Source organism: Trifolium pratense, linkage group LG2 (genome assembly GCF_020283565.1).
Source record: "Trifolium pratense cultivar HEN17-A07 linkage group LG2, ARS_RC_1.1, whole genome shotgun sequence".
In the NCBI taxonomy this organism is placed as follows: domain Eukaryota; kingdom Viridiplantae; phylum Streptophyta; class Magnoliopsida; order Fabales; family Fabaceae; genus Trifolium; species Trifolium pratense.
Window position 1 is genome coordinate 45,705,107 of NC_060060.1, and position 24,658 is coordinate 45,729,764.

The following is a 24,658-nucleotide window of genomic DNA, read 5'->3' on the forward strand; positions in this document are numbered from 1 at the left end:
CTTTTGTTGTTCCTATGTTAGTGGGGTTTTTTCTTTCTTTTGGATCTTTGTAGCAGTCCTTGTTAGATGTGCTAGTGGATTCTTTGTACTGCTTTGGCTCCTCATGTACTTCTTGTTATGGAGGAAGATTTAATAAATTTTGCCGATTCAAAAAAAAAAATAGTGCTTACAACTTAGGAGTGATAATATCAAGTTTTAATCAAATTTGAGCTATACTCCCATAGTTTCCTTGCAAGCTCTTGATCACCTGCTTGTGAACTTGTTTCAGCTAAATTACAGTCCACAAAGTAGCAACCGCTCAGCCCTTTAACTTGTGGATGCAATGCGACATAACATGTGGTTGCTGCTCCCTATGATAACAAGAATTAGAGGAAGTTTTCTATGAATTTATTTACACATATCTTGCGCTAGACTGTGACCTGTAAGAAAAAAGAACTAAACAAATTCTTCAGTTAGATTATTACCTGTTGTATACTTTTCATTGCGTATCTACCAATTAGACCAACAAATCCTGCATAAGGAATACGCCCGAATTGTCAATATGTGCATTGTGCACCATCCATCAATGCGAACAAGAAGTTGAATGTTGATCTAGTTTTGGCATAAAATCTTTTTTGAGACGAAAAATAAAACAGGAAAGATGGAATTACCATCGATTAAACTGTGATAACGAAATAGATTGGTGGCAATCGCTCCTGGGTTCAGTGAGTTTGCAGTAATCATTGTGCCCTCCTCCTGTTATAAATAAATATCCATTAGCATAACGAAACCAACAGTGATAAATAGAAAAACATAAAAATAGCTCGCATTTCAAAACTTCGAAGTTGCTTAACATAAAAACCTCAAACAAGTGAGTCACCTTTAGATATCTTGCAAGTTCATTAGCATGCAAAACATTGGCAAGCTTTGACTGTCCATAGGCAGACAAACTGTTATACCTGAAAAATGTGAACATTATTGAAAATGTCAAATACTTGATTTTATATATCATACAATCACCGATGAGAATTAAAAGAGCTGAGAGGGAACATTTGCAAATATCATTAATATAAATGATTGTACTGAAATTTATGCCATTAAGAAATTGTTACCCTGATTCATCATTAATCTTATCGAATCTAATCCCTTCAGAATATGATAATTTATGACGTCTTGATGCAACATTTACAATCCTTCCTTCTTTCTTCTGTTTAATGGCAGTTTGTTTCATTGTTTCCAACAGTAAGTTTGTCAAAAGAAAATGACCTACATGGAAAGATCTTTATATATATCATACTTTCTTAAAAAAACAATAAGGTACAATGATTATAAACAATACCAGTTATTATTTTCCAATATACAAATTTATAAATTTCAAAGAATTTGATGTAGTAATATAAGTATCTTCACTCTGCTACAATTAACAATTTAATGGATTGATTGTTTTAGCACACTAAAGACTATAAGATTTATCAAATATTATTTGTGCATGAGTATGCATTGACAAATATTTAAGATGCAAATTTTACCTATATGGCTTGTTGCAAATTGTAATTCTATATTGTCTTTGGAAAGCTTGAATGGTGTTGCCATGATTCCTGCATTATTTCTTAGAACAGTGAAAGATGATCTTTTTATTATATACAACATCATATGTTGAAATTTTAATATCTAACATTCTTCTGGTGTAACACATTCATAAATAAAATTCTTAAGTAAAGTATCCATGGTAACTTACATAAGTATATTCAAAGGAAGACTACGAGAGTTAAACTGTGACGTGAATTTTCTCACAGATTCCATTGAGCTTAGGTCCAGCTCCATCATGTCGATTTTTGCAGTTGAATTATTTCTTAATATGGTTTCCTTGATCTCCTTACCAGCTTCTATATTCCTGACCCCCATAACTACATGGACACCGCGTAATGCAAGTACACGGGCAGTCTCAATACCAATACCACTAGTAGCCCCTACAGTAACATGGACCACATAATTAAAATAACTGGAATCAAAACAAGCACCAATGTGAATTCCACCAACATGTATCTGTAATCTACACAGAACATAGCCACTATTACCAAAAGAAATTATAGTGATATAAAGCACATTTGCAACATATTATAAGAACACCATAGTTTAAATTTTCCTCTACATAACACATATTATAATAGCAATATAGCATAGTGCCAACACCAATAAGAAAATTCAAAACAAAGCAATCATGTATGAAGCATAAGAAAAATTGTAATCAGAAGTCATAAATTTCAGCAATTGTTTGGCATGTAGAAGGAAAGAGTGCCGGTTTGGATATGTGTTCCCTCTAGGTTTCTCATATACCAATGTGATGTCGCCATGAATTTTGTAAAGCTTCAAATTCAAGCTTTTGAGTAATCACGCACGTTACTCGCCTTCTTGCAGTGATTCCCAGCGGACACTAAGAGCATCATCAATAGTGAACAACTCACAATTGAGGTTCTTAACTCTTCTTTTATGGACTCAACTATGCTTCATCAAATTAAAGAACTCTCGGTTAGTGCAATATAATTGTTAAAAGTCAGTGTGTTTTTACTATTCCTTAACTTTACATCATCCTAGGCTATTAGTTAGTATTCCTAGTCATTACAACAGCCTAGACATTTAATGTAATTATTGCAACTTCATTATAAATAGAGACTGCGTGTGTTCTTCTTTTAGACGCATAGAGTTTTGAATAGTTTACAATAATTATTTTCTACTGGTAGTTGGTTCTGCGTTAATATAATTATTTTATGATAAGAATCTAGTTCCTATAGAAGAACATTTCTTAGATTTTGTAGTACCCAAATCGACTTTGCTCCAACAGTGGAGCTATGAGCACTAACATGGACACTAGACAGTAGACACGATAGTGATACATCAACACTGATAATAATTTGAGAAAACTAAGAAAGAACTTATTTTTATCCTATTAAGCACAAGCACTTGCGGACACAACACTGACACTGATAATAATTTGAGAGTTTGGTATAATTGAATGTGCTATCTATTGACAAACCTTGTTGAATATGTAGTTTGTGTTGTTGGAATTTGTTTAAAGTCCCACGTTGCTTAGGTTCCCGGGATGTGAAGTGTATAAATATGTGAGGGCAACCTCACCCTTTGAGCTAGCTTTTGGGGTTGAGATCCAAGCATATTTAACATGGTATTAGAGCCGGGTTAAGGACTGCAATGTGGACATTTGACCCAGGACCACGCTAGGCGTGAGGGTGGGTGTTGAATATGTAGTTTGTGTTGTTGGAATTTGTTTGAAGATGTGAGGGCAACCTCACACTTTGAGCTAGCTTTTGGGGTTGAGATCCAAGCATATATTAAGACACCTTACATTGACACTAGACACACCTTCAATTTAATATGTTGGAGATGCATAGTTCTTATCTCTATGAATTTGCTTAAAAACACCTCTAGAGATGCTCTAATTTTGAATTATCACATAAAATTATAGAAGCCAATAAAAGGAGGAAAATATCCAATTATTTTTAAATTGTTTGCCTATCTAGAATTGGAAAAATGAAGGACTAATGTTGAATTTTTTTTTTCTCCCTATTTTGTTTTGAAATAAATATTCCCATATATATAAATTTGACATTTTTAACATGAAAAGCAATTTCTCATTAGTCATTACAAGAACAACAAACCAATGATGAAAAATAAAATAAGAATGGACAAAAAATAGGAAAACAGGAACCCATTTTGATTTTGATTGAGACCAATTACTAACCTGTAACAATGGCAGTGAGATCAGTGGCATCAATTTCTTGAGTAACATCCTCAGCTGTAGAAGAAGCTGAGAACCCAGAACCAGAAGGTCCCTTTCTGCTAAACAGCCACATTTTCTCTTTCCTCACTTTATCTGCCAATAATACTTCATTTTTATATCTTTCTTTTCTATTTTATTTTTTTACGTTTTTTTTAAGGAAAAAACTAATACTATTACATGTTAAGAATTTAAATGAAATCCAAGTATGTGATTATATTTTAAACTTTTGAAAAAAATATTACTCCATCCCCAAAAATATAAGAGCTACTTTGACTAAAAAACATTATTCACTTATCTTGCTTTGATTATATTTTTTTAATAATATATAGATATAAATATTAGCATATAAGATCTTGTTTGATTTGTTTTTATGAGTATTTTCAAAATATCAGGTTCTTATAATTTTTACTAATATACAATTAAAGATATTAGTGATCAAAATTGTGCATTGGCGTACGTACAGTGACAAACTGGATCTTATATTTTGGGATCGAGTACATTTTTATAACATACATGTTAGTCCGACCATTTTCTTAAAGTCAATGTTACTATGTGGATTTTCCACATTTACATCATGATGTTTTTTTGAACAAGCCAAAATCAGGATGTTGAAGCTGATTTGAGCCATTCGATTTTTTGTGATTGGCAGCTGAGATCGTTTTGAGTTATAAAATTGTATTTCAAATTTGAATATGCTTATTTGAAATCAACGTTCGTGATTGATTACATGTCAAACTTCGTCAATTTATATCGTTCGTTTTTGTTAATTTTGGCACCAGAGAAAATCGAATTAATCTGAGACCTTAAGGAGGAGCGCACTTCCAGGTCCCAAATCAATACCACCAGACCAACCCAAGTGGGTTTTGTTAATTTTTGTTAATCTTAACTGATCAGAATAAATGTGGTTGATGGTGCTCCTCTCTAATACGGTGATGCGAATGAGGTTGTACTTGTAGACACTTTGACGCTCAAGTGTTTTTACTTGAATTTAAGATTTTTAAAGTAAGAAAATGATAATACCTTCTCCTTCGTGAGAATGATATATATATATAAGGAGTGTATCCGGTGAGAACGGATAACTATTGTGAGAAACGAGAACTATTAACAGTAACTATGAGATTCAATTGACGCATCAGATTAAAATCTTCCACTCACTTAAAATTTCATTTGATTCTAGTTTCTGTATATTGAAATATCTTTCTATATATAATATTTCCTAATTTATTCCTATAATATTTCTTAATTTATTAATACAGCTCCCTCCAAAACTTATTACTCTTTTGGCCACTCCCTCCAAAACCTACCCGAACAGGTACTACTCTTCTTTATTGTTTTTGCTGCTTGCCGCCATCTATTATCAGCATATTGGCTGGTGAAAATTTATAAACATGTTAGTGGTCATTTTCTACGGCCTATGATAAATGTATGGTAGTGGACAATAAATCCTACTATGTAAGGATAGATTATAAATAAGGCTTTCATGTACTTCTCAAAATACACCTTGAAATTTAATCTATTTGAGAATTTTCTTGTGAGAACTTTTTCCTTTGTTCTTGAGATAAAAATTTATAGTGTTGGTTCTATCGACAGGTTGCGGTTAGGATCAAGTTCCTATACCAATTTTTCAAGACAATCCTAAATGGTAGCTTATCAAATTCCCAAAGAAGAACTATCAAAGAGAGGTTGACCAAGCTTCAATTTTAAGTGTTGGAGCCAAAGGCAGAATTGAGATCAAAGTTCAAGTGAAGATAAGAGAGAGATTATGAGACTTGTGCGTTTGTAAAGATTCGTGTAAACTTGCATTCCAAAACCAATAAAACAAGGTGCTATCGGTGGTTTGACATCAATAGTGAAAGATGAGTACACCGAGTGAGGACAAAGGTGGAACCTCCATAACAATTGTGTTTGTCTTTCTCTTTTCCTAATCTCTTTAATTTGTTCTCTGTGATTTTGGTTAGAATTAGATTAATCTTTGAAATTTGATAATTGGATAAATTGAATCACAATGTTTTTTAATTTGTATTGATCAAAAGATTTTAATTTCAAAATTGTATTCAAAAATTGATTCAACTATTCAATTAGCAAATTGAAGATTTTGTTACTTGATTTTAACCAAATCTCAACATTTAAATTGATTAGTAGAATAATAGAAATTGCTTGATTAAGTTGTTAAAAATTCTACACACCAAGTGTTTGATCAATTTGCCTAAGTAAGAATTTTACTTGCACATCGCCAAGTGTTTGATAAAATTCCTCTTAAAGCAATTCTACGCATTTTAAACTCAATGTTCTCTATTCCCCCCACCCCCCACCCCCCCCCCCCCCCCCCCCCCCCCCTCGAGAAAGTACCGCGTCAGACAAACCAACACTATGTGGGCATAGACCCAATCCAAAACACTTATAATTTTTATTTTTTGTGGTTAGTGAGTTGCACCTAACCTAAGATCAGAAGAACTAGAGTTTCATTCTTAATAGTTTTAGGGTCATGCTAAATAGTTCCCTGAACAAAGGTTAATGAAACAAAAATGAAGATAAAAGCAAAAAAATTTAAGTAGAAAAGATTCTTTTTTAAAATTTTAACATATTGAATGCACTACATTCAAGATTTCCTTAACCATTACTCTGGAGACATGTTTAACATTTCCCTTATTTTTATCCTTAAACATGTTTTTTGTTAGTCATTTTGATTCTCAAATTTATCTTTTATTTGTTATGTTAGGTTGGTCCTCAAATATGTTTTGTGTTAGTTAATTTTTCCAAAAAATACTACTAATAAACGCATTTTAGAATATTTTTATAATTTCAATACATTGTATTAACAGCCTCTCATATAGTACTAAACTAAAGTGTTACGAATAGATAAACGAGACTTGATAATATATGTGAAAATAACTTATTTAGATTAAAAGTGAGAAATAAAAGATGCAGATGGAGTGATTTTAGGCCAAAAATAATTTAAAACCACCCCACACTGTGAAGGAAGAAGAAAACTCAATGAAAAAGAAATTAAGGCCTGCAAGGAAGGAAGAATTTGTAGAACAATGAACTTGTTAATTATTTAATAACATCGTCATTGGTCAATCGATGATAGGTGCTAGAAATATGAATGACGACAGTGGTGTATTAATGGTGTTGTTGAAATTTTTGTGAGAGAGTGTCTGAAAATAAGTTTAGTGGAATGTTCTAATCTCAGCCCTTCATTTTAGTCTAATAGTTTTTATTCATTCTGCAAATGCCCAATACATGTTGCCCAAGTGCTTTAAATCTAGTTCAATACATGCTTCCCAAGTGCTTTAAATCCAGTTCAATCTCACTTCACCTCGATGGCTTCTGTTCTGGTGTAAGCTATTAGTATCGAACACCGTTGTTCCAGTATACAACCTACAATACTACTAGCTAGGACCGTTGGATTCATCTCAACGGCTCCTTGTGCTCTTTACCAACCATTGTCAGCTATCACAGACAGTTATAATCGCGTCTCTTTATAAAGGATAAGACTTTGGTGCCAAGATACACAATTCAATCACTTTTCACTTCAGTCCTCCTTGATTCACTTACTAACTTGAACGTTGGGATGGTAACCTGTTTTGCAGAAATATTTCCCCACCGTGAGTCATCGTAACAAAAATCTAATGTCATCGTAATCACCTCAAACCTCACCGTCAGGGGCGGACCTCTTCAAGGCTTGGTGTGGCTCACCAGCCCAGCCCAATTTTTTTTCAAAAAAAATAAATATATATTTTATAAATAATTTAAAGTCATTTTGTATACATATTTGTACAAATATTAATACAAATATTAGTTTAAGGTTTATTATTGATAATCGCGAGTATCTCGTACACATATTATTTTAAGTATTATTACAGATATTAGTTTATAGTTTATTATTGATGATTTCAAGTCTTTCATTATAAGTAAGATCTTATTTTAAGTTATATCGTTTAATTTTTTAATAATCATCTTTGACTTTGTTTCGCAAAAAAAATAGTGGCTAATTACCAATTGAATTAGCATATAAATATGAAATAACATAAGAAAAATATGTTTGATTAATATTTAATTTTTTGTGAAGTAAGATAATATGGATTGAAATTCCTGGCACACAGTGGACAGGTGTTGCTCAAGGTGTAGCAACACTTGTCTGTTGTAGACAGATGTTGTCACAGGTGCGCCAACACTTGTCTATAAACAGAGTAAATAACATCAAACAATACAAACAGTAAAGTAAATAACACACGAGAGTTGTTAACCCAGTTCAGCCTAAAGCCTACTCTGGGGGATACCAATCCAGGAATGAAGTCCACTATCAGCAGTATTACTTCGAAGCTAAACTCACCCGTTTACAACTTCTCACTTAATCCCTACCCAATGCAACTTCTACCTAGGAACTCCTAGATATGAGACCCCGTCTCACTTCCTACCTTAGCAACACAGACAGCGCTGCTATTCAATTCAGACGATTACAACGATTGGAGACACACTCCTAAAAACTAGGATTCACTCTTGCTTAAAAGCTTGCGAGTAAACCACACAACACAATAGAACAATCTCCGTACTTCAAAGCTTAGGAGAAGTTCACACTTACAACTCAATAACACTCAGGTCCTAAGCTTGCATCAATGAGACACAAGATAGGCTCACAAATAACACTCTAAAATCCCTAAAACACACGCTTTGTAAGAACACGATTTTAGATGCTTGAAACCATATGCTTGCCTTCGTATTTATAGTAGTAGAACGACTTGGGCTTCAAGACAAAATTAGGGCTTCTAGAATTGCGGCAGCAGTGATATATTTTTGAAAACAATAGTTATATTTTTGAAACCGCAAAAATATATTTTCCAAAAATATAATTCTTTTGGAAAATAAAACTAGGGTTTAGCTGCCTCATGAAACACATTAAACACGTGCGCCTTCTTCTGTAAGAAACCTTGACATAATTCTTCAAACAGATCTTCAAAAGATTGAGTAGAAAATAATAACATCCAGCTGGCGCGCGCAGAACAGAGTCAGGTGTTGTTCCAAAGTGTCACAACATTTGTCACAACACTTGGGGTCAGCACACTTGTCTCAACACTTGGCTAAAATATGTTTTTGCAAAATGTAGCCAATATACAAACACCCAACAATCTCCCCCTTTGGCAAATTTTGGCTAAAACAATATTAGACCAGTATATAGAGAGATATAGTATTACCTTTCCTTCGAGTCAACATGATCACACAACTAGGAAAGAAAGTAACACATAGTAAAACTACTTCCAAGAGAGATAAGTAGTATCAGAGGCAATGCAACAGCGGAATGATAAAAACAACTAGCCTCATGGAACAACACAAGGGAGAAATAAACTCCTAATAGTTTAACGCGCATCCATTCATCATAAGAACAACAGGGAAAAATAAATTCCCATAAAACATCTGAGAAAAATAAATTCTCAGTCATAAGAGATAGTGGACTCAATAGTCAGGTGCCATAACACTTGGCACAACATTTGTCATCAAACACATTCAGGCGACCAAGAGATAATTTCACTCACACTCCCCCTGAATTCATGCATACACACACCAGATAGAGAAAGAATATTCACTACTCCCCCTCAGTACATGCATATTACTCACACTCCCCCTCAATACGAGCATACAAACACTAGCACAACAACAGTCACCAGATGTGAGAACATCTGTCTTCACACTCGTCACACACACACACTACTCCCCCTTTTTAGCCATAATTTAGACAAACATCATGCATAGGAAATCATAGTGTACCAGAGCATAGAGAATATCAGTTATTACAGACCATAGAGCACACACAGGTGCTAGAAATTCAGGGCCTAGCCCAAAAAGGAACAACAAAAGAAACACCAAAAGTACATCAGAAACAAATATAAGGAAACATCAGAAATCAGATTGAAGAACTTTCATCAGAGTCCTCCATCACATCCTCAGAACCATCCTCAGACTCACTAGCCTCTTCTCCTTCTTGTCCATTTGGCTCACCCTCAGCCATCTCAGCAGCTTCCTCAGCCTTGAGTGCCTCAATCACACGGTCTATTTTCAGCTTCCTGGCCTCAAGAGCTCTGCTGGTCTCAGTCAAGTCTGCAATCATCTGCTTCCTTGAAAGTACACCACCCTGGACAGATGTGCCAACACCTGCTGCAGCATTTGTCCCATCCAGCAGCCTCTGCTCAATCACCAACACCCCTTTCCTTTTGCAAGGAACATCAGAACTTCTTAGTATATCTGGGTGTTGTTCAAGTATAATATTGCATAGCAGAGTGGGGAGAGCAACTGGCTTCTCAACAGCATATGTTAAAGCATGACTTAAAGTTTCTTGAAAGAAATATGACCCATAATCAAATTTTGCCTTTGTACCCACAGCATATATGAACTTTCCCAATCCTCTGGCCACATCACCTGAATGGGTTGTAGGGACCCAGTTGTGTGCAGCTATCCTATTCAAAACAGCATAAAATGGAGAGAGGGAAGTTGCAGACAACTTAGCCTTGCTTGGCCATACTTTAACTCTTCCTCCAGTGAGGACCTTGCAGATTTCATTATCTGTGGCTTTCAGAGGAGCCACTTCTTCAGAATCCCTTTGCAAATATTGGTTGATCACAGTTGGAGAGAATTGAACACACTTTCCTCGTACAAAAACTTGCCTATATTCAGGGCTTTTTGGATCATTACAGTCTGCAGCCACATTAATCAAAAATTCCTTCACAAGCCTGTCATAGCACTTGTCCAAACCAACCACAGTTTTCATCAAACCTGCATACTCAAGAGCTTCTACAATACTAGGACATTCAAGAATATCAGCTTTCAAATTTCTTTCCAGAGCTAACCTTCTATGATATACAAACTTCCACCTTGCAGACCCATTTTCCAGATGAAATGAAACATTATCTAATGGAGCAGATGGAACAGATTGAGGAACCTTCTTCCTTCCTACACTTTTCCTAGATGTGCTGCCAGATGCAGCAACATCTGTCTCTGGTTCAAAATCAGAATCACTAGTTGGAGGAGCTTTTCTTTTCTTGGTCTCTGACCTAGGGACCACTTTACTGACAGGTTTTGGAGGTCCATACACAGGCTTTTTACCAGTACCCTTTCCAGCCTTAGAGGGTTTGGGTGTTTGGACAGGTGTACTAGCAGTCTCTACACCTTTATTAACCCTACTTCTAGTCCTCCTAGCCACACTAGCCTCAGAGTTTGTAGGGACAGCCTTATCACTGGTAGTAGTTTCATTAACAAGTATAACCTCTGGATTATCATTCACAGCGTTATCAGGAACAGTTTCTTTATCAGTAGCCTTAGGTGGGGGACTCTCATCAGACTCAGAATAGTCCACAAGGTTCTCTTGTGCCAAAGATGTGGTAACATCTGGCACCACATTTGGCGCAGCGCCATGTGTTGCAACATTTGGCGCAACATGAGTCTTAGGAGCAGTTTTCTTAATGGACTCATCAGCAACATCATTATTGGTCTCAATGGAAGCACCAATATTATCATCAACAGCAACAGGGGAGTTAGGAACACTTTTCCCCAAATTTTCAGACACAGTAGGTTTCTCTAAACCTAGGTTTTCAACAGAATTTGGAGCATCAGAGTTTTGATTAAGTGAGTTCTTACCAGATGTGTCAACATTAACCTCTGCAGCTTTTACGACAGGAGTAGCAACACCACTCGATGGAAGTGGATCAACATGCAGTTCAGACATTGTAAAACTTCTTCTTGATTCAGACTTCGATTTCTTGCTCTTACGTTTTGAAACTTTAATCGAAGCGGAGGGAGATGAAGGATTTGTACTTGTTCGAGATGATTTATCCTTCTTTGCAACAGATTTTCTCCTCATCGTTGGACTTGTGGAAGGTATGGTGGTGAGAGGAACAGCATCGATTACCACCTTTTGTAGTGATGGATTAGCATCTGACTTTGTTGGTGAGGATTTGGCGGAGTTAGACATGATTTGGAATTGAGGTTTTCTGAGGAGAGGAGAAGTCAGAGAAATGTTGATGAGGGAGATGGAGAGTTCTTGAGCGTGAGAGAGAGAATGGATGGAGAGCAATGATTGTGGTTGATGGAGGTTGTGGGAAGTTGAATGAAAACTTCCTTGATTAGCGTGTAACTTTAAGTGAAGAGAGGTAGTTACACGCATTACATGCTGTAACTGCTATTTGTCTTCAAAAAGGCAAATTCCAAGTTTGCCTCTTAAATTTTCAAATTGGCTTGCGTCCAACGCTTTAGTAAAAATGTCTGCTAACTGTTCTTCAGATGCAATGTGCTCAAGTGTAACAATTTTTTCTTCTACAAGCTCCCTTATAAAATGATGACGTATATCAATGTGCTTAGTCCTACTATGTTGGATAGGATTTTTAGAAATGTTTATAGCACTAAGATTGTCACAGTAGAGTGTCATGACATCTTGCTCCACACTATACTCCTTCAACATTTGTCTCATCCATAACAATTGAGAGCAACTACTCCCAGCTGCTATATATTCTGCCTCAGCTGTTGATAGAGACACACTATTTTGCTTCTTACTAAACCAAGATACTAGATTGTTTCCCAAGAAGAAACATGCACCAGAGGTGCTCTTTCTATCATCAGCACTTCCAGCCCAATCTGCATCACAATATCCAATTAAGGTAGAATCATTACCATGAGAGTATAGAATTCCATAGCCACATGTGCCATTGACATATTTGAAGATCCTTTTTACTTGAGTCAGATGACTCATCTTTGGTTCAGATTGGTATCTAGCACAAACTCCAACTGCAAACATGATATCAGGCCTGCTAGCTGTAAGATATAGTAAGCTCCCAATCATACTTCTATAGAGACTTTGATCCACATCAACCCCTTTCTCATCTTTGGTAAGCTTTAAGTGTGTAGGTGCAGGTGTCCTTTTGTGGCTACCACCTTCCATACCAAATTTCTTCACAATGTTTCTTGCATATTTTTCTTGAGAGATAAATATGGTGTCTTCCATTTGTTTGACCTGAAGACCTAAAAAATAAGTTAGCTCACCTACAAGACTCATTTCAAATTCAGATTGCATTTGATGCACAAAGTGTTCCACCATTTGTCGCGACATTCCACCAAATACAATATCATCCACATATATCTGAGCTATCATTAGCTTCCCTTTCTCTTCTCTTACAAACAAGGTTTTATCATTTCCACCTTTCTTGTATCCATGGCTGACAAGAAATTCAGTCAACCTTTCATACCATGCTCTAGGGGCTTGTTTCAATCCATAAAGTGCTTTCTTTAGTTTGTAAACATGGTTAGGAAAGCTTGGATCTACAAACCCTTTTGGTTGCTCAACATATACCTCTTCATTTAGATAGCCATTTAGGAATGCACTTTTTACATCCATTTGATATAGCTTGAATTTCAAAATGCATGCCACAGCCAAGAGTAATCTTATGGACTCCAAGCGAGCAACTGGAGCAAAAGTCTCATCAAAATCTACTCCTTCTATCTGGGTGTATCCTTGTGCTACAAGTCTGGCTTTATTTCTAGTAATATCACCATTTTCATCAGTTTTGTTCTTGTACACCCACTTTGTACCAATAACATTTATACCATCTGGTCTAGGTACTAGATCCCATACCTCACTTCTTTTGAACTGAGTTAGTTCCTCCTGCATAGCATTGATCCAGTATTCATCAGTCAAAGCTTCTTTAACATTCTTTGGTTCAATCTTTGATATGAAACATGAATTGGAGATTGCTTCTTTTGATCTTCTTGTTGCAATTCCTTGATTTGGATTTCCAATGACAAGTTCCAGAGGATGATTCTTCTGTGTTCTAGTAGATGGTCCCTTGTTTGGTCTAGGAGCCTCTGTAGTAGACTCAGAGTGTTGATCAGGTTCAGGTTCAGTTTGATCATCATCAGGTGTTGGGACAGGTGTTATGACATCTGTCTCTTCAGCTGGATCTGCACTTGTTGTATCACTGTCATCAACAACAACATTAATTGATTCCATCATAGTTCTTGTTCTGGAGTTAAAAACCCTGTAGGCTCTGCTGTTGGTTGAGTAACCTAAAAAGATCCCCTCATCACTTTTGGGGTCCAATTTTCTCCTAGGTTCTCTATCTGCCAAAATATAACATTTTGACCCAAACACATGGAAATACTTCACAGTAGGCTTCCTGTTCTTCCATAGTTCATATAGTGTTGTAGCAGTACCTTTTCTTAATGTTACTCTATTGTGAATGTAACATGCTGTATTCATGGCTTCAGCCCAGAATTTGTAAGGAACATTTTTGGCATGCAACATTACTCTAGCAGATTCCTGTAAGGTTCTATTCTTTCTTTCAACCACACCATTTTGTTGAGGTGTAATTGGTGAAGAGAATTCATGAATTATTCCTTCAGCAGCACAAAAGTCAGCAAATTTAGAGTTTTCAAATTCCTTACCATGGTCACTTCTGATTCTTACAATACCACAGTCTTTCTCTTTTTGAAGTTGTACACAAAGGTTTTTGAATTCTTCAAAAGTCTCAGATTTTTCCCTAATGAAATTCACCCAAGTATACCTAGAGAAGTCATCAACAATAACAAGAACATATTTCTTACCTCCAAGACTCTCAACTTGTATGGGCCCCATCAGATCCATATGTAGTAACTCAAGAACTCTAGAGGTGGACAAGTGTTGCAACTTTTGGTGCGACACTTTGGTTTGCTTCCCAATCTGACATTCACCACAGATATTGCCTTCCTGTATCTGTAAGATTGGTAGTCCTCTGACAGCTTCCTCTGATATGACTCTCTTCATGCTCTTCAGGTTAAGGTGTCCTAATTTTTGATGCCATAGCTTAACCTCTTCATTTTTAGTTAAGAGACATGTAGATACATTACCTTCTTCAAGAGGGATCCACAAGTAGCAGTTGTCTTTTGATCTAACACCCCTCATAAGGATGTCTCCTTCATCATTGCTGACCAGACATTCATTTTTTGTAAAGTTGACTTTCATGCCTTGATCACATAGTTGGCTTATACTGATTAGATTGGCAGTTAGTCCTTTTACAAGGAGAACATTTTCAAGTTTTGGTAGACCATGGTCAATCAGTCTTCCAATACCTCTGATTTCCCCCTTTGCTCCATCTCCAAATGTCACAAAACTTGTGGCATAGGATTTTACTTCTTTTAAATATTTTTCAACACCAGTCATGTGTCTAGAACAACCACTATCAAAGTACCAATCTTCTTTTGATGAGGCTCTGAGAGACGTATGGGCAATCAAACCTTTCCCACTGCTTTCAGCTGTATACTCCTTGGTATTGGTTGCATCATCTTTTTGCTTCCATTCCATCTTTGTTTTAGTGATGGATTGATCAGGTTCTTGTGGAATTTCACTTGGATAACCATACAGTTTGTAGCAATAAGGCCTTATGTGCCCCTTTCTTCCACAGTGATGACATCTCCATGAATGGTACCTGCTTCTTGGTCTAGGTATAAACCTAGGTCTCTGCCATCTTTGCTGATGTGGTGCCATATGTGGCAACACTTGTCTCTGCTGTCTAGGAGACAGGTGTGGCGACATCCTGTCATGCATTTTTGGAGACGGTTGTTTACTCAACTCAGGCAAAAATTTCCCTTCTTTGTTGTAATCCATAATCCTATTAACATTTTTGTATTCATACCCAATGCCTGTTTTGGATCTACTAGGAGCAGGCAAAGTTTCCAGAATTTCATCTAGATCACTTCCTTTGAATAGCCTAAGAACATGCTTCTTTAAATTCTCAAGATGAGAGTTTAATTCAGTTACCTCTTCATTCAGATGGGCTATCTCAGTCAGTTGTTTGATCTTGTCAGCTTCTAAGTTGATGATAGTTGCCTTCTGTTCCTCAATGATCTTTAAACTATCTTCCCATTTAGTACTAAATTCAGAGACTCTTGACAAATTAGCAGCTTTCTCAGTTTGCAACTTAGTGATTGTCTCTTTTTGCTCTTCAGAGACTCTGCAGACTTCTGTACTCTTCAGACACAGCTTTTTATATGATTCAGCAAGTTCATCAAAGGTTAGTTCTTCTTCACATGATTCAGTGTCAGATGTGCAAACACTTGTCAACACATGTATAGCTTTTGCAGTATCGGCTTCTCCTTCAGAATCTTCATCTGACCAAGTTACAGTTAACCCCTTCTTTTGTTTCTTCAGAAAGGTTCCACATTCACTTCTAATGTGACCAAACCCTTCACATTCATGACATTGAACACCTTTATTTGGAGCTGATTTCTCATCTGTTACAGGTTTTCTGAAATTCCTGTAAGTGTTGCGACCAATGTCAGCTGCACCTGTCTTAGAGCGTTTGTCCATTCTCTTTAGTACCTTATTAAATTGTTTTCCCAAAAGAACCATTGCATCAGAGATGCTTTGTTCAGATTCTGTGTCACTCAGTTGATCTTCTTCCTCAGCATTTGAAACAAAAGCAATACTTTTGTTTTTCTTATCCATCTTTTCATTTGTGGCTACCTCATAGGTTTGTAGTGAACCAACCAGTTCATCTAGCTTCATATCTGTGATATCCTTTGCTTCTTCTATAGCTGTGACTTTCATGTCAAACTTCTTAGGTAGAGACCTGAGCATTTTTCTTACCAGCTTTTCTTCAGGTATCTTTTCACCCAAGGCATCAAATTGATTGTCAAAATCAAGTATGGTCATGTGAAAATCCTGAATGGTTTCATCATCATTCATTCTCAGATTCTCAAACTTAGTTGTTAGGAGTTGTAGCTTAGACAGCTTCACTTTAGAGGTACCTTCATGAACAGTCTCAAGAATTGTCCAAGCTTCCTTAGCACAGACACACTTTTTGATGAGTCTGAATATGTGCTTGTCAACACCATTATATAGTGCATACAATGCTTTTGAGTTTGCAAGAGCAAGCTCATCTTCTTCTTTGGACCATTCTTCAGCAGATTTCAACTCAAGAGTTGGTTTACCATCTTTGTCCATCTTCACAGGTGGAGTCCATCCTCTCAGAATTGCCTTCCATGTCTTGCTATCAATTTGTTTTAGGAAGGCCATCATGCGGGACTTCCAATAGTCATAGTTTGAAGCGCCAACCAAGAGAGGTGGTCTGGTAACAAAACCTCCTTCTTTGTCCATCCTTGCCAGAAACGATTTCCCTGGAGCTCACCCTAAAATTCAGAACAGGGAACCAGGCTCTGATACCAATTGAAATTCCTGGCACACAGTGGACAGGTGTTGCTCAAGGTGTAGCAACACTTGTCTGTTGTAGACAGATGTTGTCACAGGTGCGCCAACACTTGTCTATAAACAGAGTAAATAACATCAAACAATACAAACAGTAAAGTAAATAACACACGAGAGTTGTTAACCCAGTTCAGCCTAAAGCCTACTCTGGGGGATACCAATCCAGGAATGAAGTCCACTATCAGCAGTATTACTTCGAAGCTAAACTCACCCGTTTACAACTTCTCACTTAATCCCTACCCAATGCAACTTCTACCTAGGAACTCCTAGATATGAGACCCCGTCTCACTTCCTACCTTAGCAACACAGACAGCGCTGCTATTCAATTCAGACGATTACAACGATTGGAGACACACTCCTAAAAACTAGGATTCACTCTTGCTTAAAAGCTTGCGAGTAAACCACACAACACAATAGAACAATCTCCGTACTTCAAAGCTTAGGAGAAGTTCACACTTACAACTCAATAACACTCAGGTCCTAAGCTTGCATCAATGAGACACAAGATAGGCTCACAAATAACACTCTAAAATCCCTAAAACACACGCTTTGTAAGAACACGATTTTAGATGCTTGAAACCATATGCTTGCCTTCGTATTTATAGTAGTAGAACGACTTGGGCTTCAAGACAAAATTAGGGCTTCTAGAATTGCGGCAGCAGTGATATATTTTTGAAAACAATAGTTATATTTTTGAAACCGCAAAAATATATTTTCCAAAAATATAATTCTTTTGGAAAATAAAACTAGGGTTTAGCTGCCTCATGAAACACATTAAACACGTGCGCCTTCTTCTGTAAGAAACCTTGACATAATTCTTCAAACAGATCTTCAAAAGATTGAGTAGAAAATAATAACATCCAGCTGGCGCGCGCAGAACAGAGTCAGGTGTTGTTCCAAAGTGTCACAACATTTGTCACAACACTTGGGGTCAGCACACTTGTCTCAACACTTGGCTAAAATATGTTTTTGCAAAATGTAGCCAATATACAAACACCCAACATGGATAAAAGTGAAAATCAATAATTTATAAGCTAATTGAACTAGCTTATCAAAATAAACCATAAGTTAGTATAATTTTGAGTTCTATATATTTTGGTTCAAGGTAGAATTTTTGAAACATCAAATAATAGTTATATGCATGATTGTTCAAGGAGTTGCGAGTGTAAGGTCTTGGGTTCAAATCTTGTCTTTTTGCAGTAAAAAAAGAAGTTATATGTATGATTTAACGATCATAGTCATTTCCTTAGTAATTAATTTTCACGTTTGTTGGTTTGTTGTTGTTCTTTTTGAAATTCTGGTATAGCAGAACCAGATGTTGTATAGAATGTCGAGACATCTGGTCTGACATGAATAACACGGCAAGGCATATAACATTAAAACGGATACTGAGAAATAATGTTTTATCAGATGTTCCAACATTCAATTTAAAGAGAATGTCATACTTAATGTTGTAACATCTTACGAAACATAATAAAATCAACAAGTAAATAAACTGCACAGGAAATTGTTAACCCAGTTCAGCCAACCTGCCTACTCTGGGGGATACCAATCCAGGAAGGAAATCCACTAATAGATCTAGTCACTAAGACCTCCAGCAAACCCTTTGAATTTACGTCTTACACTAAGACCTCCAGCAAACCCTCGGTTTACGTCTTACACTAAGACCTCCAGCAAATCCTAGGTTTACGCCTTATGACCTCGACCCTACTCATGCAACTTCTGCCTAGGAACTCCTAGACATGAGATCCCATCTCACTTCCACACAGCCAACACAACCTGTGTTGTTCATATAATGTTGAATAAAATGTGGCGACAATCACCGTGACATATTTTACTCTTGCTTAAAAGCTTCGAGTAAATCACACACAGTTAACTCCGTACTTCAAAGCTTAGGAGTAACCTTAAAACATTACAACTCAATAAAACACAGTCCTACTCAAGTATCAAATCAATACGTGAGAGGCTCACAAACACTATCTCCTTGCTTAAAAGCTTCGGAGATATTACAATACTCTACTCATTACCTAAAGGTTTCTGAGTGAGGACATAGTGACCATCTCACAACCCGAGTGGTTCACTTACACCAACTCTCCTAGAGAGTGGCTTAAAGACACGAAACCCTAAAGACTACATCTTTGATGAACAGTGGTTTCGGTTCATGAAATCTTGGCCTTGAGTCTTCTTTATATAGACAGAGCTAGCACGCTCCTGATCTTCCAAGATAAGCTTCAGAACACAGCTGGTCTTTGAGTCACGTCCAGCTAAGCAAATCAGACCTTAATAAAAACTTTCCTAAAATAGTTGATCCTCTTTAGGAAATAAACAATGTGTTGAATCATTCCATTAAGTCTTGATAAGAACATATCTGCACTAATAACGTCTTGATCAGATCAAATCTTGATATACACGTTTGTAGAGTGGATTTCCATATATAGCAGATACGTGTAATAAATGCGCGAGATTTGGGCAATCTGACTGTCGTACCCAAACATGTTACAACATTTGGTCCAACATCTTTTGTACCTAACATGTTGAAACATTTGGTCCAACATCTTGCTTGTATATTTGTTTTAGCAAAATGAGGCCAACACACAAATATCCAACAATCTCCCCCTTTGGCAATTTTTGGCTAAAACAACTTCAGCCCATTAATTAGCACAGAGAGATTTAAAAACCATACAATCCTTCAAGTCAACGTGAGCACACAAATATGAAGGAAGGTAGAACATCTTCTATGTTACTTCCAAAAGATTTCCTCAAATGAAAATAACGCACAGGATAAAGAAATAAACTTTACCATAAACCATCAGAGGCATACACAGCAGCGAAATCATAACCAACTTAGCTTCATCCTTCAGTAGAGAGAAATAAACTCTCACAAGCACACTTGGGAAAAATAAATTCCCACATCAGCATCAAGATGTTTCAACATTTTGTAGCGCATCATAACATCCATACACATAGGCAGAGAACTTGATATTGCATTACTCCCCCTTAATATCAGATCAGAGAAAAACATACTTTTGCTCCCCCTGAATACATCAGCTCATGCATCTCATCAGGCCATCAGAAAAAATGGTTCTTACTCCCCCTGAATTCATGCATGTCACAACACACACTACTACTTCTTCATAGACAGGCTAGACTAGCTTGTCACAACATCAGATACAACATTGTAAAGTAGCAGAAAAACACAAACAAACATACTACTCCCCCTTTTTAGCCACAAAATATGCCAAACAAAAACTTCGTGCATTAAGAGCAATAGTAATGAACATCACATAAATCCATAGTGCAGAATATCAGAGCATAACAGATCCATATATTAGTATCTAGCAATCCATAGTCTTGAAATAGCAGAAGCATTACATCACGTACCAACAAAAAGGCAAATGTCCTCAACATTATGCTCCACATCATATAATCATCAGATACCATACATCACATACTCATCAGATATAAATCAGCAGTGGAGTCATCATCAAATAGCCTAAAACAGATCACACTTCATCAGCACAAAATTTTCACCATGATGGCCAAGATGTTCCACCATCTAGTACCACATCAGATAGCACAGGTTCCTCCGGTATGATATCAGAGCATTGATAACAAAGATGTTTCAACACATGTTAGCACAACACATAGCATATGTTAGAAAAGATGTTTCAACATATGGTAGCACAGCTTCTAGCACAAGTTCTTCCAGCATGGTATCAAAGCACGTGGTCTTCCAATCAGGGCATGGAGCATCCATCTAGCAAAAACTCCTCTTGTACACATGATCCCATCTTTGTGCAAATGAATCACGATGAAAGGAAACATTGTCACAGGGAGCAACAGGCACATTCTGAGGGATCTTTTTCCCACCAGACTTTTTCTTTGAGGCAGAGGGTGTGATGTCTGGTACATCCTCCTCAACATTATACTCAGAGTTACTTGAAGGTGCTTCCTTTCTGTTCAGACTCTATCTCTTCTTACTAGCAGGCACAATAACCTCATACATGTTCTTCAACCACTTCTTCATTAAGTGGCACAGTTTGATGCCTTTCTTTAGACTGAGAGACCCTTCTTCAACCTCAGTAGAATTCTCTTCATCAGACCCTGTTTCTTCATCAGATGAGTCAGATGGGTCAACAGATGTCCCAACATCTTTCACCACAGCAGTTTCTTGAACAGGTTTCTGGACAATAGTAACATCAGCCTTAGGTTGGTCCACAGATGTGTCAACGTCTGTCACAACATCCTTTTCAGGAACAGTTTGTTTTGATTTATCAACAACAGAACCAATAGCATCTTTTGTCTGAGATACATCAGCAACAAGAACATCTATAATTGTGTTTGTGGAATCAACAACATTCACACCAGCAGAGATAATAATGTCAGGAGCTAGTAATACTTCTCATAGCTTCTTTCTCCTTTAAAGCACAAAGGGAGAAGTAAACTCCCATATACAGAGGAAAATGAATTCTCACACATCAGAGAAAAATAAATTCCCAAAAATTAGATCAGGATATGTAGACATCATGGATGACATCATAGCATAACATATTTCATGAGAAGATAAAGCTAGAGGTTTCAGAAGCAGATCTGAAACTATCACACATAGTAGTAGTAATCACATTTAAGTATCACATATCTGAGCATTATCACATCTGATTACAACACATCTGAACACATATAGTACTTCTCAACAGAATGCATATCCACACAAACAGTCATAGCATGACCAGTTCTCTTTCAGTCATACTTTGAGCAATAGCTTGGTCTCATGGAAGATCATCAAGATCAGTTTCTTCCACCACAGTCTAAACTTCAATACTCCAAACCACCATCTGGTTTAAGACTCTCAGAGCCATATTAACATCAGTTTGGGGAATTGTAGAACAGGTTTCAACAACACTATCAGGTTGGTCCAAGATGTTTCAACATCTAATGTGACATCAGACTCAGGTGAGGTTTCTTTGGGGGACACAACCACAATTTTAGTGGGGGATAACAAAGTGACAGAATCAACAACTTTGAAAGATGACACATGAAAAAATTAAAAAAAATGTCATCAACAACCACAACATTCATACTAGACTGACCTATGGTTTTAAGAGATCTTGGTTTATCTAGAATTCCAATTTCAAAGGCAGATCTCACAGATTTTTCAACACTACTCACAACATTTGAACTGACAAAAACCTTTAACAGATGTAACAACATTTGATTCAACATTAGGGGTAACAACTGAATCAATGAGGTTATCAAAACGAGTTTGGTAGGTTTATTAACATCATCAACAAACATAGATAGACTTTTCTAGGACCTTTTGAGAGATAAGATTAACCTGGATAATGGATTTAGAAATAGGTTTCCTAGATGATGCACATTTTGTTCACTAAGCAATATAGAAGTAGTTTCAGATGGATTCAAAGTATTCACAGACCTTTCATGCATTCCCTTCTGACACGTGGTTGATCACACTGTCCATTTCACTTCCTTGTTGATCTTACAGGAAACATGTCTCGAATAATGTTCTAACATTCTGTCAGACATTGTCTTCTTTTACTTGCATTGATCAACACATCTTCAAACATACTGTCTTCCACTTGATTCTAAGTGTTCTTCTTTCACTTAGATTTAGTGACACATATCAAGACATCTGAATATCACATTTGTGACATCTATCAATAATGAAGACTCTTGGAAAGTCCTTCCAAAAAAAAAATCTGTAGAGAAAAATAAATTCTCCCAGACTCAACCATTTAACCACTCGAGAGATATGTGGATAACTGATATAATTATTCAGCTTTACATGAATAGAATCAACCATGCCTTGTTAATAATTTCATAATGTCACAACATGTTGTCTGACATCATATTCTCATATGAGGCATAAGATCTCCACAAGCTTGTACAACACTCTAGACAATATATATGTATCAATGCAATCCACAGATAAACACAAGACTCTACTTGTCATAGATAATCAGGGCTCCAGCTGAAGACGAAAACTCGAGCACTTAATGAAAACATGTGAAAGACTTCATGCTTTCATGTTGAAGGGCAACACCAACTCCCTCAGTAGAGTCGATTCTGAGTCAGATACTCTCACTTCTTGAGAATACATCCAAGCATTCTGACCTCTTCACTTAACAAGGACACTTCTGAACAATGTCCTAGCAGAACCACACTATGTATCATGACCTTTTGAATAGGCAGGATGTCATGCATACAAGGTGTAAAGTCACTCACAAACTCCAAAACATCTTAGTTTGCTTAAAAGCTTGACTAAGATCCTGATTATCAACCCTTTTTCTAGAGTGACTTGCAACAGAAGAAAACCAAAGACAATTATCAAACCTCAGTATTTGACAATATTCTTCTGGCCTTACATTCACTAGTAGTTGTTGATACTAGTGGAATAAATAGTCATGCATTGCTAGAGCATACTATTAAAACAAGATCAGAACCTCCACATTCTGATTCACATAGTCAGAAACACGTCTTCTGACCACACAGCTTGAGCACTCCCATGCAAAGTCTCAAGCACCTTCCACAGAACAGCCATCAGTAAATATGATGTTACAACATCATTTGGGACATCAGCTTCTGATTTTGGAACCCAATTACATTGGTTCATAAATCATCATTCAAAAGGATTCATTGTGCATAGACATCCTTCAAGAAGCTCCCAATAGAGTACCATCAATGCAGATCATCCAGGTTTTTCAAAACACCTGAATACCATGAAGAGAAATATACTCTCCGAACAATAAAGTTCAGACTACATAATTGCATAGCTCTTCAGACATAATTGCACAGTTTTATGCGTAACTTCAACAAAGGATATACAGATACTTGGCTCCTATTAAAGTATTTATCATTTGTCAAATAGGATTACCTTCTCACACAAGGTAGGACATTAGATCTGACATCATTCTTCTGCACATATATGGCACCAACAGATAACATCCACTCATGACAGTTATTCTTACAAAAAAGTCATTCCAGATTAGGTCAGTTGCTTGACCTTGTACTCCACCCTGAGTAGAACCAGCTTCTTTGGCTGAAGGAGCAGATGTTGGAGAAGATGTTTCAACATTAATTCTGACATCAATCTCAATCCCATTGGTTTCATCCTGAACTATGATTTGAAGATACCATAGTAGTCCATAACTTTTGCAAGGGGACACAGGAGAATCAACCATCAGTAGTTGATCAACCTTCAATATCAAATCATCCACACATGTAGGGACGTGCATATTTTACATCTCAAAAACTTCTTCTAATGTTCCAACCCCTTGTCTTACTTTGAGATGTTTGATGCCATTCTTCTGAACTTATAGAGGAGATTCCCTCTAACAGGTATCTGGAACACTTTGATCCAACATAATATCAGGTACCACAGATGTGACAGTACTTAGCACAACATCAGTCTTAGGTGCCAAAGATGTACCAACATTCGACACAACATCATTTTCAAAGACAGATCCATTGAGAGACTTATCAACAAACACACTTGTGACCTTAGTGGAAGCATTAAATACATCAGATGGATTTCCCTTGATTAGTGTGCACCAGACAATGGAGAGAGGGATGCAACATATACTTCCTTTCACTTCAACACAAACACACATCTTGAAGGGAAGTAAAAACTTTGTCAATTTTAA

The 24,658-nt window shown here is 36.7% G+C and overlaps 1 protein-coding gene across 2 annotated transcripts; it reads right to left on the reverse strand.

The window, feature by feature from the left end:
• Nucleotides 1-82: 82 nt before the first annotated feature.
• On the reverse strand, nt 83-3,888 carry LOC123905464 (short-chain dehydrogenase TIC 32, chloroplastic-like). 2 transcript variants are annotated; one of them, XM_045955069.1, is made up of 8 exons: nt 3,737-3,888; nt 1,718-1,949; nt 1,509-1,588; nt 1,092-1,245; nt 860-938; nt 651-735; nt 465-511; nt 83-350 (listed from the first exon to the last, which is right to left on the reverse strand). In XM_045955069.1, exons 1-8 carry the CDS (start codon nt 3,846-3,848, stop codon nt 189-191), a joined length of 951 nt encoding a protein of 316 aa, XP_045811025.1. In that variant the 5' UTR covers nt 3,849-3,888; the 3' UTR covers nt 83-188. The 2 variants fall into 2 exon arrangements, with proteins under 2 accessions (XP_045811025.1, XP_045811026.1); XM_045955070.1 differs by lacking the exon at nt 3,737-3,888 and adding an exon at nt 2,317-2,361.
• Nucleotides 3,889-24,658: the final 20,770 nt, after the last annotated feature.